Genomic DNA, 13008 nt, shown 5'->3' on the forward strand with positions numbered 1-13008 from the left:
CTCCGAGCTGGAAAATAAAAGAGGTTCAAATGGAACAGGGAAGGGCTCCCTGCTGAGGAGACTGGCTGGCTTAAAAATTTGCAAGATCATTTTTAGTAATTATTTTTCCTTTTGGGGCCTTTTAAATGTCAAGGCCCAGGGGTCTCTCTGCCCGAGTTGAGGCTCTTGGTCCAGGCGAGGGTCTCCCACAGTCCGAAGCACCCTCCATCTCGGCACACCTTGGCCAGCTGCTTGGGGCACCCAAGGGGCAACGCACTCAGGCCACTCCCCACAGGGGCTTGGCCATTAGACCCAGCAGGAGGCAGCCAAGTCCAAGGCCCCAAGAGACGGGAGCTCCTGAAAGCAAACACAAGGCAAGAGTACACGTGAGGTCTCAGCAGCCTGCAGAGGACGGACGCATCACACCCAACTCCCTGAGTCTCTCTCTAGGACCACTGCGTTCCAAACCTTGATTTGTTCATCTCTTAAATGGGAACAATGACCCCAAAGGAGTGGGAGGCGGGGGAGTGAGAGAGAATTAAAGGAGATGTGTGAATCGGCACAGTATCAGATCTGCCTTAATTGTAAGAGTCACCTGAGGAGCTTGTTAAAAATGCAAATTTTATGATCCTCCCTCGAGAGTCTGATTCAGCAAGTCTGCAAAGAAGCCCAGGAATTTGTATTTTAAGCATCACTCCCAGGTGATTCTGATCATTAAGCAAGATTAGGAAACAGATCAAGGGTCTGGCCCACAGGAAGGGTTCACCCAATGGCAGCCCTCACTCAGGACTGTGCGGTGAACAGAAGAAGGGCATCTAGGATCTCACCTGGCTGGGGTCAGGCAGGGAACATCTTTTTAAAGGGCCCTCATCACTTTCTGACACTGCTGTTTCAAGGAAATACGAGTCCTGCCTTTCTGCAGGCGATCTGACAACACTCATCAAAATTACAAATGCACATACCCTGTGATCCAGCAATCCCACTTGGAAGAGTTTATCCTACAGACACACTCAAATAGATGCAAATTATTCAAGGTCATTGGCTGCAGCATTGTTTGTAACAGTAAAAAATTAGAAACAAGTGAAATGTCCATTTACAGAGATCTGGTTAAACACCATTCTGGCATAGCCATAAAACCAAAAATTGCACAGCTCCTGTGTATAGATATGGAACTGCCTCCAAGGTATATTGTTAGATGAAAATGCAAGGTGTAGAACAAGGTGTATAATAAGCTTTTGTAAAAGTGTGGAGATAATCTATGTTGACTTGCTGCGTACGCACAGAATATCTCTGGACGAATACACAGGAAGCTGGTAACACCGGTTGCCTCTGGAGAAGGGAACTAGGTGGCTAGGGGACAGGGGAACAGGTTTTACTACATACCTTTTCAGGCTTTAAATGTTTTGATTTGGAATCTGTAGGTGCCCAAATATAGAGGTTGCATTAATCAATACCAGACAGTGAGAGGAGGGAGGATGCAGAGGAAGCATTGAAATGAATTTAGTCCTGAGACAGCCTCATTCAATTGGTTCTGGGTGAAGCTCCAGGAGCTAGAAGTCCGTTAAAGCTCCCCAGGTGACTTTAAAGTGCAGCCAGAGTTGAGAATCATTTATGTGAAGCTTGGTAGGGACTTTGGGTTTTAGTGCCGAATCCCCAATGACTGTCAGAGACCCCACCCTGAATCTTAGTAACCTTTCCTCTCCAGGCCCTGTAGGGAGGACAGGGAAGGATGTAGAGGCAGGGCAAGGGCCTGGCAGCTCCGCTCACCTGCGGGAGAGCGCGAGGCTGGGGTCCTAGTGGGACCGGCGCTGGCCGGCGCGTCCTGCCAGGGCTGAGCCTTGGCGCCATCTAGCGCCCGCTGGAGGCTCTGCAGCTGTACCGTGCTGAGCCGCTGGCGCTGGGCGTGGGTCACGGCCGCGGCGTTCTCGGGACCCAGGCAGGCGATCTGCTCGGCGGACAGCTCCTGCGGGGGCAGAGGGGACAGCGCCCTCAGAGAGGGGACCTCCCCGGGTTGCCCGAACTCAGTCATCCGCCCGGGGTCCGCACAACTTTGCCACACCCCTTGCCGTGTGTGCTCCTCTTTAAGATGTTTCCTTAAAATTAGATCATTCTTTTGCTACTAAAATAAATGTATTTAAAAATAGACAACTTTAAATGGAAATTTCCAAAAATGGAAAACCAGCAGGACTTGCCATAAGCAAGCATTAAATAGAAGCCAAAAGAAATAAAACAACATTGTCGAATCCTAGCTGGATTTGTTGGCCAACAACATCTGAACCCCTGGCCCCTTGAGAGAGAGAGGAGGGAGGGAGGGAGGGAGAAAGGGAAAGAGAGAGAGGATATAAAAAGCATTATAGAGGTGTTACTGCTCCAAACTAAGACTTCCTCCTTGAAGTAATCACAAGTGTTAAAGGAGAGTTGAAAGGGTAGTCACGATTTTCTCACTGCGTGACTTAATGTTGTTTAGCGCAATACCAGCCAGGTACCTTCCCAAGGCTTCAAGTCCTCCACCTCAGGAAACACTGATTTCAGGCCTAAAGTCCAAAAACCTGAATTTGAGAATCTGAGCGCCAGCTCTGCCACATTCTGGCTGTGTCGCCTCAAGTAAGTTACACAGCCTCTCTGGGCTTTTGGACAAGATGTTCAGATGACACAGAGATCTCATCTCCTCTGCAGATAGATTCTGTCCTTTGGCATGACTGCCTGAACACTGCCTGGTGAGTCCTGTTAGGGCTCAGTGGGGTGAAAGTGCGGCAATCTACACATGATGTCTGCCATGGACCACAGGAGTGGGAAATTCTGCCTGATACACTATGTCTTTAAGGACTCTGAACAAGATGTTTTCTGAAGTCACTTCCAGCTCAAAGGATTTGGTGACTAGTCCCAGTGGGACTGGAATAAGGTGGGGTGGCAGGATTCCACTTTTGAAGAGGGGACTCCAAAATCATCCTGCTTAATTTCTAAGGGCCCCAAAGAATCTGGGAAAGGTGTTTGTATTCCCTCATCCCTTTCTCTTCTCTCAGATATCTTCCTCTCCTGTCCAGGAGCTTCCCTGGAATCATATTTCTCTATGTAGGGCCCTTCCCTGCACCCCACTGCAGGACGTAGCTCATGCTCCTGAGCATGGCCAAGACCCTGGGTGCTGCCGGCCTGTCCAGCCTCACCTCTGGCCCTCCCCACTCCAGGAGAATTAGCGTCAACACTGACAGTCCCTAGGACGCAGCACTTTTCTGTGCACTTCCTTCTGCCTGTTCCTCCCCCTCCACCTAGCTGACCTGTCCTCCGAAACTCAGCATCACCTCCTGTCCTCCTGCCACACATACACACGGCATAGGTGCCCTCTGGCTTACATCTGCCATTAACGCGGGGTCTGTATTGTAGGAATTACCTATTTTTCCAATGTTGCTGACTTGTGACCCACAGGCCAGATGGAATCTCTAGGCCTACTGCACTGTGTTTTCAAAAAATTAATTCAGATTGGCTGCCAACATTTAATTATCAAGAGATTCCATATGAGAATCTTTGGCTTCTTCTAGAAAAAAACAAAAAGGAATATTGAGCAAAACTGGGCCCACACGGTCACACTGCATTAATGTGCTAGAAATGAGAAGCAGCCTCCCCTTTAGGCAGGGCTCTCCAGTTTGCCTCGGTCCCTACCCAGCCCACTGCACTTCTTTATGTTACCTTCCAGGCCCCCGAAGGCAGTGTGTAATAACCCCTTCACCAGGGCACCCCCAGGTGCACCTAGCTGGGAGCCCACCGCAGAGTAGGTGGTCAAGTAGCCACGACTGCCCTCCAAACAAGACCAAAAGAGCGTTCAGCAAAATGCCAGCATCCAGGACCAAGCTGCCTGTCCCACGCAGAGCGCCCCAAAGGGGAAGCAGGTATTTGCTCAATGACCTTAAGGACTGCTAATTTATGGCCACTGTGCCCGCTCCGTACTGGGAGCTGTTCAGGGTGCTGAAGTAGTTCAAGGTTGGCTGTTTGTCTTGAAATGAACCAGGGATGTGGCATCTTGGGAGTTTGTCTAGCCTGGTTTGTGTGCCTTATCCTGGTGGACGGGATGTGTTCCCACATTGCCCAGCAAGCAAAAACACCACGGTAACTCATTTCTCATCGGCGCAGACTGCCCGCCGCAAACGCACCCCTAATCTTGTACGTAGACAGGAAGCGAGGACCTCTCGCTGGATCGCCTGCTTTTCTTACTTCAATTCATCCAATTCCACCCTCTCAGTTTCTTCCATAGCCCTATCGTAGTTTTCTTAATACTTTTCCTTCAATCCACTAAAATGGTTTACTTGAATTTATTTATACAGGTCCACAATCCCTCATCTGCCATTCTGAAGTCCAAAAAAGTCTGAAAATGGGAAGTTTCTTCCCAAAGCTTAAGACAAACTTATTTATCAGCAAAACTTGACCTGAATTGCTGTGAGGCTATTTCTTCATAGTCTCTATTTATTCTAATTACTGTGACTCGTCATAGATTTCTTTGCAGAAATATGAACGTGTTTGGTTTACATGGTGCTTTGTGTTAAGTTACATACAGTATATGCATAGGCTGATCTTTTAAAAATCTGAATAATTCTGAATTCTGAAATATATCTGTCCACAAGGGTTTTACATAGGGCTTATGAACCTGCCACACCACCATAAATAGGAAAGCAGTAGCACTTGCTAAGAAGAGAAGGTGGCCATTAAAATAAATATAATTAGGCCGGGCGCGGTGGCTCATGCCTGTAATCCTAGCTCTCTGGGAGGCCGAGGAGGCTTGAGCTCAGGAGCTCGAGACCAGCCTGAGCAAGAGCGAGACCCCGTCTCTACTAAAAATAGAAAGAAATTAATTGGACAGCTAAAAATATATAGAAAAAATTAGCCAGGCATGGTGGAGCATGCCTGTAGTCCCAGCTACTCGGGAGGCTGAGGCAGGAGGATCGCTTGAGCCCAGGAGTTTGAGGTTGCTGTGAGCTTGGCTGACGCCACGGCACTCACTCTAGCCCGAGCAACACAATGAGACTCTGTCTCAAAAAAAAAAAAAATGTAAATTTAAAATGTAAAAAAAAAACCTAAAATTATCTTGTGAGCATCCATTGTTGGCGTACAGGTCTCCTCTGGTCCGATCAGCAGAAGCCTGGTTGCAAACCCCTAAATTCCAAGGCCTGTCCCTATGTGGTTTGAAATAGGGTCAAGCTTTCCATTTCTCCTTGAAGAACTGAGCACCTACTTTGAATATCTCATCAGGAAGGCATTTTATTGCTGATGGCTGGAAATACGGCATCAAATCCTTGTCGAGCATCCGGAGCTCTGCTTTAGTTAATCCAGCTGGGGAGAAAAAGGAATCACGAGGGTTTAGTTCAAGCCATCGGAACTGCGCTTGTTTTATTAATGGTGCTGCATAATGTACAGTTCTGCGTGTTCTAGGCAAGCATCAGTCCTTACAAAAGGCCCTGAAAATCACACTGGGGAATCGAGTTCCTTAATCAACTCAGAAAAAAAAAAGTGGGTCACATTAGCCCTGATTGGCCACCTACAGTGAAATGTAGGCCCAGAAGGAGCTTCAATTTACACACTTTCAAATTGTGTATAAACCTATTATGGGGCCAATTAAATCACATTCTAAACTAGTGTTTTTCAAACTGTAGTGTACACAAGAATCACCAGGAGAGCTTGTTTAAAAGCATATTTGCAGACCCACCCTCTGCAACTTCAAATCATGAAGTCTAGGTTCTACTTAATTACATCAATGTTTTCTACATGTAGCCAAGGATGATTTTATTTTATTTTATTTTAGTCTCCAGATGTAAGTTTGGAAACGGAGAGAAAGGTATGCTTAGGGTGCCACTTACCTGCAATGGTCCCAAGTTCCTGCAAGACAGAGCTGGTCCACTCAGTGGGATCCCCAAACACGACTTCTGCCTTCCTCTTAAACTCGGCCAAGACATGGGTGCTGCAGAGCAGGGTCCCAATTCTGGCCACTACCACCCTGGTTAAAGAGGGACAGGTGAGCTTGGGGAACTCTCCAGCCAAAAAAAAAAGAAAATTGCATGCAGACGGGAAGTACGCTCAGCACCAAGAGAGGATCCAGCTAATCCCACTCCCTGTTTTAGCCCAGAAATGTTCAAAGCATCAGGAAGTGAACAACATGTTGATGGATGGATGAATGAATGAATGAATCATTTGCCATTTTACACATTAGCATTTTGGTTACCTGAATTCTGAGTTCTTTATAAGTGGGATTTCGGTGCTGTTCATAGCACACAGGGTTGCACCAAGGCCTACTAAATGAAAGCTCTTCAGATCCTGGATACTATAGTCTGAATCATCCAAGAACCCTTGCAGAATGGATTTAGCCTACAAACAATGAGAAAGGATAGAAGATGAACTATGCAGGGATGATCAAGACCCCAAGGCCTGTGAGGATAACTGAGCTGTTGCCATAGACTCCTGACTAATCCCCCGCCATACCCTTCTGGAATCCCGCTCCATTTCATCCCAGCCACTACATCCAGATTAATAATGTCTTTAAGATGCTGCTTCAATTGAGTATGCCCCCCGATCTATGGGGGCGTCTTTAGGCAATGAATCTGTTGTATACTTCGCCGATATTAAAGGCACTCGTGTGCTGTATCTGTTGCTTATTTCTGAAGGTCGTTCTTATGACCTTCAGAGAGTTTGGACATTCAAGTTCTTCTGCATCAGGATCCAAAATTTTCCAGCAGCTGTTTCCACAACTTTCCAATCAAACTTTCCAATTTCCTGCCTCCCTGCCTTTGCACAAGTCAGTCCCTCCATCTGAAATGCCCTTCTCATTTCTAACTGTTAGAATCAGCCATCCTTTTATTTTTGGGGTCGATTCAAACGTCACCTTCTTCATGACATTTCAGCCAGAATGAATTTTTCTTCCTCTGTGGTCCTACAGAAATATATTTGCCCCTTGCTCTTTAATTCCAGAGAGAGTAGTACATAAAATGCCTTGGTGTTAAAGCATTTTAGAATGAGCTTTTATTTAAGGGTGATGATGTATAGGGTCTCTGTAATTCTGTCATAGCGGCTATTCATTGTTCATTACTTCCGCTGGAGATCCACCCCTCCCACACTCTTACTTCATGTGGTTCAGTCAAAACTAACTGCTCCCTGAGTTCCAGAAGCGATGATATGGCCCAGTCCTGGCCAATTAAGTCATCTCTTAGCCTGGCTGCAGTGATTGGTTCTTGATTGGGCATGTGATCCACCCAGAGCCAATCAGAACTTTGGCTGGAGCAATTAGAAGTGCTTTCTTTACTCTGGACTTGAACTTAGAAGGATATACACGAGGATCTTCCAGAACCCACCATGAGGAGGAGAAACCCTTCCTCTCAATGAAGCCAACACAAAGAAAAGCAGAGTCCAAAAAAATGGTGAGAGATAGAGTCCCAAAAACAGTGTTGAAGCTCCTGGATCCAGTTACCCGAATTCTATCCCTCAACTTTTAAGCTATGGGGGTCAATAAATTCTTTTCTTGCCCAAGCTGGTTTGTGTTGAGTTTTCTGTCACTTGTAACTAAACAAGCCCTGATTCATTTGATCTGCCTATGTTGGACCTGAGGAAGCATCCAAGCCAATCCCTCGGAAATGAGCTGTATAATAAAGCCCAGATCCTACAGTCCTCATGGGGGGAGGTGGAAAGATTATAAGAGCTCACAAAGCAAAGATGGGGAGGAGACATCCAAGGACAAACATCTTCGAATGAGAGTGAAAGTCACCAAGATAGAGTCAATCTTCCCATCTCTAACATTAGTCATCCCCATCACACGATATGGATACTCCCAGTGTCGAGAGGGAGTGTTGGGAAAGACTGTGAAATGTTGCCACAGAGTCCGCTTTTCACGTGGCCGTTGCTTCCTGTCCCTTAGGTCTGTATAAATGCTACCTCTCAGAGAAGACTGCCCTCTGGACTCCCCCACCTCAAACAGCCTCCCTCCCCACTATCCCTACGAGCACCTCGTCCGTATTCTGCATCAATTATCACAATTTTTTTAATTTTTCGCTTTGATCACTCACTTTTTTGTCTGTGTCACCAAGAAGGCTCCCCAAAGACAAGGACCATATCCGGTAGTTCAACATTGTGTCCCCAGCACCTAGCACAATGCCTGCCACACAGTAGGAGTTCCGTAAGTACCCCTGAGTGAATGAATGAATGAATGAACATCTGAAGGAGTGACCTACAGAAGTCATAGGCAATATACTCCTTTGAAATGCACCACTTTGCTGCCTTCATGTGATGGCCTGGCTTCAGGGAGATTTCCCACGTTTCTGCAAACTGGACTGGTCAGTGTCTTTGATAATTGTCCTCTGTGATTACAAGGCTCATAGCTACTATTGTGGGGGAGGTTCAGTCTTACTATGCTTAGACTTAAATGTCTTTGACTGAATTGGAATGTGCACCCAAAATAATAATAGCTAACATTTATTGAATGCTACTGTATGCTGGCACTATTTTGACCACTTTATACATACTATCTCATCTCATCCTCCCAACAACCCTATGAGGTAAGTATTAATATTATCCCTATTTCACAGATGAGAAAACTGAGGCACAGAGAGATTTAGTAATGAGGCCAAGGTCACACAGCTAGAAAATAATGGTTCTAGGCTCAAAACCCAGGCAGGCTGACCCCAGAGCCTACTCTCTTAGCTAGTGAAGATGTTTGGCCATGGAGAAAAGATGGAGATTTAAGTCAGCCTTTAGTTTTTTCTTACTAAGTCTTCACTACCGGATTTCACTAGTTGACTCATAGCAATTTGTGCTCCCCAACTATCAGGCATGCTCATTTTAAGATGAAAGTGCAAAAATACAATTCAAATAAAATTACTTTGATATGGGGTATTAAATTGTCCTTGCCACCGAAACCCAGAAAATGCAAGCTCAGCCTGCAAGGTGATAAGTCAAAATATATTTCCTTGAATGACTAGACCAGAGTATATGTAATGATTCCAAGACAATTAATACCAACACTTTTAGGCAATATTAACTGCTGAAAAATGAATAGCTGTAAGATTTTAATCTCTCTGTTCATCCCTCTGGCTTCTATAATAGTTTTTTCCCTTATATTGGTTTTTAAGCTGAACTGTCTGTTAATGTAGTTCCATCAGGTCTGACTATTAATCTAGAAACATGCATTTGAGGGTTTGATTGGGAGCTAAAGTTGAGGAACTGACTGCAAATGACATATGCAAATGTTAGGTTTTCATATCCTCTTCAAACATATTGATAAATCTCACTGCCATCCACGGGAATTAAAATTGGTGCAAAAGGAAAGAGATACCCTAGTTTCGCAGTTGGATGTATTTTTCTGTTTCTCCCAGACTGCAAATAGAATGATTTTAATAGCCGAAGTGTGATATGGCACTTCTCAAACTAGTCAAAACCAGTTTTAGAGTCACAGAGCCACAGGATTATAGAATATCCGGGTGGAAGGAATCTCACATTGTTGGGTCTAACCCTCTCATCTTGCAGATGAGGAAACTAGCCCAGAGAAAGGGCGTGTGATGATGATGATGACAATGACAACAATGACAGTGATGACAACAACAACGAAAATGTCTGATTTTTATTCACTACTATGTACCAGATATTGTTCAAAATGTTTTCTATGCCTTTTTCCTTTCTGACTGGCGGCAGCCATCAGGAAAGCCAAGATGGGTATATCCAGGAGCTATGGAGGAAGAAGCAGTCCGATGTAATGCGCTTCCTTCTGAGGGTCAGTTGCCGGCAATACCGCCAGCTCTCTGCGCGCCACAGGGCTCCCCGCCCCACCCGACCGGATAAAGCGCGCAGACTGGGATACAAGGCCAAGCAAGGTTATGTCATATATAGGATTCGTGTGCGCCGTGGTGGCCGCAAACGCCCAGTTCCTAAGGGTGCAACCTATGGCAAGCCTGTCCATCATGGTGTTAACCAGCTAAAGTTTGCTTGAAGCCTTCAGTCCATTGCCGAGGAGCGAGCTGGACGCCACTGTGGGGCTCTAAGAGTCCTGAATTCTTACTGGGTTGGTGAAGATTCCACGTACAAATTTTTTGAGGTTATCCTCATTGATCCATTCCATAAAGCTATCAGAAGAAATCCTGACACCCAGTGGATCACCAAACCGATCCACAAGCACAGGGAGATGCGTGGGCTGACATCTGCAGGCCGCAAGAGCCGTGGCCTTGGAAAGGGCCATAAGTTCCACCACACTATTGGTGGTTCTCGCCGCGCAGCTTGGAGAAGGCGCAATACTCTCCAGCTCCACCGTTACCGCTAATATAAGTAATGTTTGTAAAATTCATACCTAATAAACAATTTAGGACGGTCAAAAAAAAATGTTTTCTATGTATTAACTCATTTGATCCTCGCAGCCAGGCCCTCCCTGCTTCCCAACTCCAGGGGGCACCATTCACTCTGTACTCTGTTCGAATGGCACCACGCAGAGCCAAAGAGGAGGACGTGGCAACCTTGCTTACAAAAAGCTCATAAGAGTAGGGGACGTGTGTTGGTTTAGCCTGCTCGGCATCCGTTCTCACCACGTTTAATAGCAACACCATGCTTTTTCTTTGGAGACCTACCCTGTATTATAATAGTTTCCTACTGCTGCTGTAACAAATGACCACAAAATCAGTGGCTTAAAAAATACAAATTTATTGTCTTACACTTCTGGAGATCATACATCCTAAACTGGAGCAGCAGGGTGTGTTCCCTCTAGGGGTTCTAGGGAGATTTCCTTGCTTTTTCTAGATTTGAGAGGCTATCTGCATTCCTCAACTCATGGCCCCATCCTCAATCTTCAAAACCGGAAGCAAAGCACCTTGAAATCTCTTTATGCATCCCTCTGCTTCCATTGTCACATCATCTGTATCTGTGGCTCTCCTGCTTCCCTCGTAGGACCCTTGTGATTACATCGGGCCCACTCAAGTAATCCAGGATAACCTCCCCATCTCAAGATCCTTAAATTAATCACATCTTCAGAGTCCCTTTAGCCACATAAGGTAACATATTCACAGGCTCCAGGGATTCAGATGTGGACATCTTTGGGGGGCTTTAATCAGCCTACCACATACCCTCGCCCACTCTGAGCCAATGTTGTCATGGGGAGATGGACTCCACTCCCTGATGCAGGCCTGGATTGTTCTAGGGTAGGCAACGACATGACTGGAGTTAATGCTGGGACTTTTTCAAAAACTAATAAAGAGATCCATTTTCATAAGGTAGCTAATCAGGTAGTTTATAAGCCCATTGCTGAAAATGACCACCAAGAGAGAGCTGCCTGTGAAGGAAGATCACATGGAAGAGCTAAGACTTCCCTTTCCAGCAGTACCATGGATTAGATGCCCTGAAATTCTCTCCTAATTGAAAAAATTAAAATTCTGGGGAGAACTTCTTTATCCCGTGAGGGATTAACTGACACAGGAATTGTCCTCCCACCATAAGCGACTAGAAAACTGAACAAAATATATTAAATAACTGCATCCAAATATTAAACAACACAACCATAATTCTAAAAGAAGGAAAACAAACAAGGTGAGCCCTAAAATTGCCCTCACTTACTGCCCACAGGTAATTTCCAGGCCATGGGTCAGGAAGGGGAACCTAAACAAGCCCAGCGGTCCAGCTGAATTGAGGATACAGAGATCCAAGTTCAGAGGCCAGGGCCCCTATCATTTGTGGGCAAAGTACTGGATAGGAGGAAACTGCCTAGAGAGAGAGTTCCAGAAATCTGAAGAAATGTCTTCTTGAGTACTGAGTGCTGATTTGCACATGCAAGGAATAAAATTCCACATAAGCAAGGAAAGAGTCATCAGAAAATAGTAGGCTGAGCAAGTCCCAGAGCTCATATCAAGATGGAAATAGTTTACATTCACACCAGCCACAGTGGAGAGGTCTTGAAATACATGGAGCATTGGGTAGAATCTTCAAAAGGATCATTTATCAGTAATGGGGGTAAATTAACCACAGAATAAAAGTCACTGTGGACTCACTCTAATAAAGCTCAAAAGGAAGCACAAGAAGGATCAAACTGACTTGAAAGTAACTTAAATGTATGCCAGAACAAAGCCCAATACTCTTTGAAGGAATACTACTAAATCAAGCACGCAACAATGTAAAATTCACAATGCCCATCATCCAAAAAAAATTATTAGGCTTGCAAACAAGCAAGAAAATTGACTCATAACTAAGAGAAAAATCAGTCAATAAAAACAGACTCAGAAATGACAGTGATGATGAAATTAGCAGCAAGGATATGAAAGCAGCTATTATAAATACTACATGTTCAAAGACATACAGCAAATTCAAGCAAAATTAAGAGACAAATGGAATATTTAAAAGATCCAGCAACATCTACCAACCTGTCCTGGGGTCCATTCTGTCTGCTGGCTCAGGGAAGCCACAGTGTCTATGGAGCCGAGGTCCAGCTGCTCCAGCTCACTCTCATTAAGAGCCAAAGCAATGCGCCCCAGGGAGACGATATGGTGTTCTCTCCAGTAAGGAGGCATGTCCCAAACCTTTAGGTGGAATAGAAAATACATTAGACTGAACATTAGTGATGATATTTACTGTGATCTGAGTGTTTGTGTCCTCCCTCCCGCAAATTCATATACTTAAACTTAATTCCCAGTGGCAGTATTAAAAGGTAAGGCCTTGGGAGATGATTAGGTTGTGAGGGTGGAGCCCTCATCAATGGAATTAGTGCCATATAAAAGAGACCCCAGAGAGCTAGCTAGCCCCTTTCCACCACGTGAGGACACAGTGAGAAGGCTCCATCTACGAGAATCAAGCCCCCACCAGACACCGAACCTGCCAGCACCTTCGTCTTAGAACTCCCAGTCCCCAGAACTGTGAGTAATTTCTGTTTCTAAGTTACCCAGTCTAAGATATTTTGTTATAGCAGCCTGAACAGACAAAGACATCATTTAAAACAGACATAGGGAGATCTATCATACAGCATAGTGACCATAGCTAATAATAATACATTGTGTACTTGAAAATTGCTAAGAGAGTAGATCTTAAATATTCTCA

The 13008-nt window shown here is 45.2% G+C and overlaps 2 protein-coding genes across 2 annotated transcripts in view; one reads left to right on the forward strand and one right to left on the reverse strand.

The window, feature by feature from the left end:
- Positions 1 to 256: 256 nt before the first annotated feature.
- The window catches only part of OTOA (otoancorin), a 64600-nt gene continuing 51848 nt past the window's right edge, over positions 257 to 13008 (reverse strand). The window contains exons 23-28 of the mRNA XM_012644937.1: positions 12339 to 12494; positions 6185 to 6327; positions 5823 to 5959; positions 5201 to 5298; positions 1747 to 1942; positions 257 to 336 (exon numbers count right to left, since the gene is read on the reverse strand). Of these exons, the coding sequence (XP_012500391.1) occupies positions 257 to 336; positions 1747 to 1942; positions 5201 to 5298; positions 5823 to 5959; positions 6185 to 6327; positions 12339 to 12494 (810 nt within the window). The remainder of the gene's footprint in view (positions 337 to 1746; positions 1943 to 5200; positions 5299 to 5822; positions 5960 to 6184; positions 6328 to 12338; positions 12495 to 13008) is intronic.
- Positions 9578 to 10317, forward strand: LOC105810879 (60S ribosomal protein L15-like). Its single transcript, XM_012644929.1, is given in 1 exon segment — positions 9578 to 10317. A coding segment is annotated over 1 exon segment (681 nt). The 3' UTR covers positions 10259 to 10317.

The sequence above is a fragment of the Propithecus coquereli genome, unplaced genomic scaffold (assembly GCF_000956105.1).
Source record: "Propithecus coquereli isolate 6110/MARCELLA unplaced genomic scaffold, Pcoq_1.0 Scaffold223, whole genome shotgun sequence".
Classification (NCBI taxonomy): domain Eukaryota; kingdom Metazoa; phylum Chordata; class Mammalia; order Primates; family Indriidae; genus Propithecus; species Propithecus coquereli.